At 60.2% G+C, this 1,737-nt stretch overlaps 1 protein-coding gene across 1 annotated transcript in view; it reads right to left on the reverse strand.

Moving 5' to 3' along the window:
* The window catches only part of RNF213 (ring finger protein 213), a 115,812-nt gene that overhangs the window by 46,800 nt on the left and 67,275 nt on the right, over positions 1-1,737 (reverse strand). Inside the window, exon 25 of the mRNA XM_037737260.1 lies at positions 160-1,424. Coding sequence (XP_037593188.1) covers positions 160-1,424 — 1,265 coding nt within the window. The remainder of the gene's footprint in view (positions 1-159; positions 1,425-1,737) is intronic.

Raw genomic sequence — 1,737 nt, forward strand, 5'->3', positions numbered from 1 at the left:
AAAAAAAAAAAAAAAGTAAACTGCAGAGATCTTTGCCGAGAGGAGGAAGGGAATGCGGCTCTCAGAGAGTGCCCAGTGTGGGTGACCAGGTGATCAGGGTGCCCGGTTCTGGCACAGACCCTGATTGACATCCACAGATGAGTCACACCCTCCCTGAGCCTCAGTTTCTCCATCCGCAGACAGGCTTCCTCTGCTGGAGGGGGAAGGGCCCTGGGTAGTCCCTGGGAGATGGGGCCCACCCACTGCACCCACCCCACCACTCTCTTACCAACACCTGCTCGCTCCGAGGCCACGATCCCAACACACAGCCGGTCCTTGAACACGGCCGCCGCCGACAGGGTCTGCTCCGGGACCCGGTAGTGACGTGCCAGGTAGGCCTGGATGGCCTCGAGGGGTTCCTGGGGGGTGACGAGGACCTTGTGCTGGCTGAAGGCCGAGGGGAGGTAGCAGTGCTCCCCGTCAGCATCACAGACCATCACGAGCTGGTAGTCCTCCCGGTGCCGCTGGGTGCGTAGTTTCTGGAAGAGCTCCTCCGCCTGGCGTGCCACCTCGTAGCTCAGCTGATCGGCAAACAGCAGGCTGTAGATCTTGTTCCCGCCGGAGCCCGGGGTCAGGCAGCGGCGCAGCAGCAGCGCCACCTCCTCGAAGGCGGTTGCCGGGGTGCAGAGCAGCACCTCGTCGTAGGTGGGCAGGGGCTGGCTCCGGGTTTGCATGTAGATGGCCAGGGCGGCTGGCAACACTTCCGAGTGGCCGCAGACGACGAGGTTGGGCTGGCCGACCTGCAGGCCTCTCGGGAGAACGCGCTCCACGGGAGGCCCGCCCATCCCTGCCAGGTGAGCCAGACAGTGGCCAAGGGCCTCCAGGTCAAAGCAGTCAGGCAGGAAGGCAGGAAGGCACCCCATGAACTGCTCCATGATGACCTTCACCTTGTCCACCAGGCGGGACTCAGAGAAGAGCATCAGCGGGAGCTCTTCCATCACTGTCCTCACGTGGAGCCTGACAGCCTGACTCTCGCACCCCACAGAGGCCTTCGAGACATCCCTCAGCGTGCAGTGGCTTTTGATGAAGGACAGCATCGTGAGGGCAGCGTCGCTGGGGGTCTGCTTCCTGAGCTCGGTGCTCAGGTAAACCAGCTGCTCCGCCGTGTAGAAGTTGAGGTAAAAGTGCTCCATGCGCTTCTGGGTCACGAATCTCTTCCACCTGTCAAGGCAGTGCTCCATCTGCCTGCAGACCGCTTCCAGCACCTCGGTGACATCTCCACGCTCCTCAAGCTCCGTCACCAGCTCCAAGCCAAAGTCCATCAGGAGGGACACATGCTGGTTGGGGGAGCAGTAGACCCTGGCGATCCAGGTCTGGAACAGCATATTCCCAGCACAGCGCAGGTCGATGAAGGCCTTGCTGAGCCTCTGCACACTGCAGAAGACCTGGAGACGCAGAGCCGTGAGGTCAGCTCACAGAGCCAGGCGAGAACCACTCTGTCCATGGGCCCACTCAAGACCTGCACTCACAAGGCCTCCCTCCTCATCTACACGATCCACCTGAGAGGACAGCGCTCTTATCAGGAAAAGAGTCATTGTAGAGACAAAAGGTATTATTTGTATTGTTTTTCTTTTATTTTTTTTAGATGGAGTCTCGCTCTGTTACCCAGGCTGGAGTGCAGTGGTGTGATCTCGGCTCACTGCAACCTCCGCCTCCCGGGTTCAAGTCATTCTCCTGCCTCAGCCTCCTGAGTAGCTA

This window comes from Cebus imitator, unplaced genomic scaffold (genome assembly GCF_001604975.1).
Source record: "Cebus imitator isolate Cc_AM_T3 unplaced genomic scaffold, Cebus_imitator-1.0 Scaffold36, whole genome shotgun sequence".
Lineage (NCBI taxonomy): Eukaryota > Metazoa > Chordata > Mammalia > Primates > Cebidae > Cebus > Cebus imitator.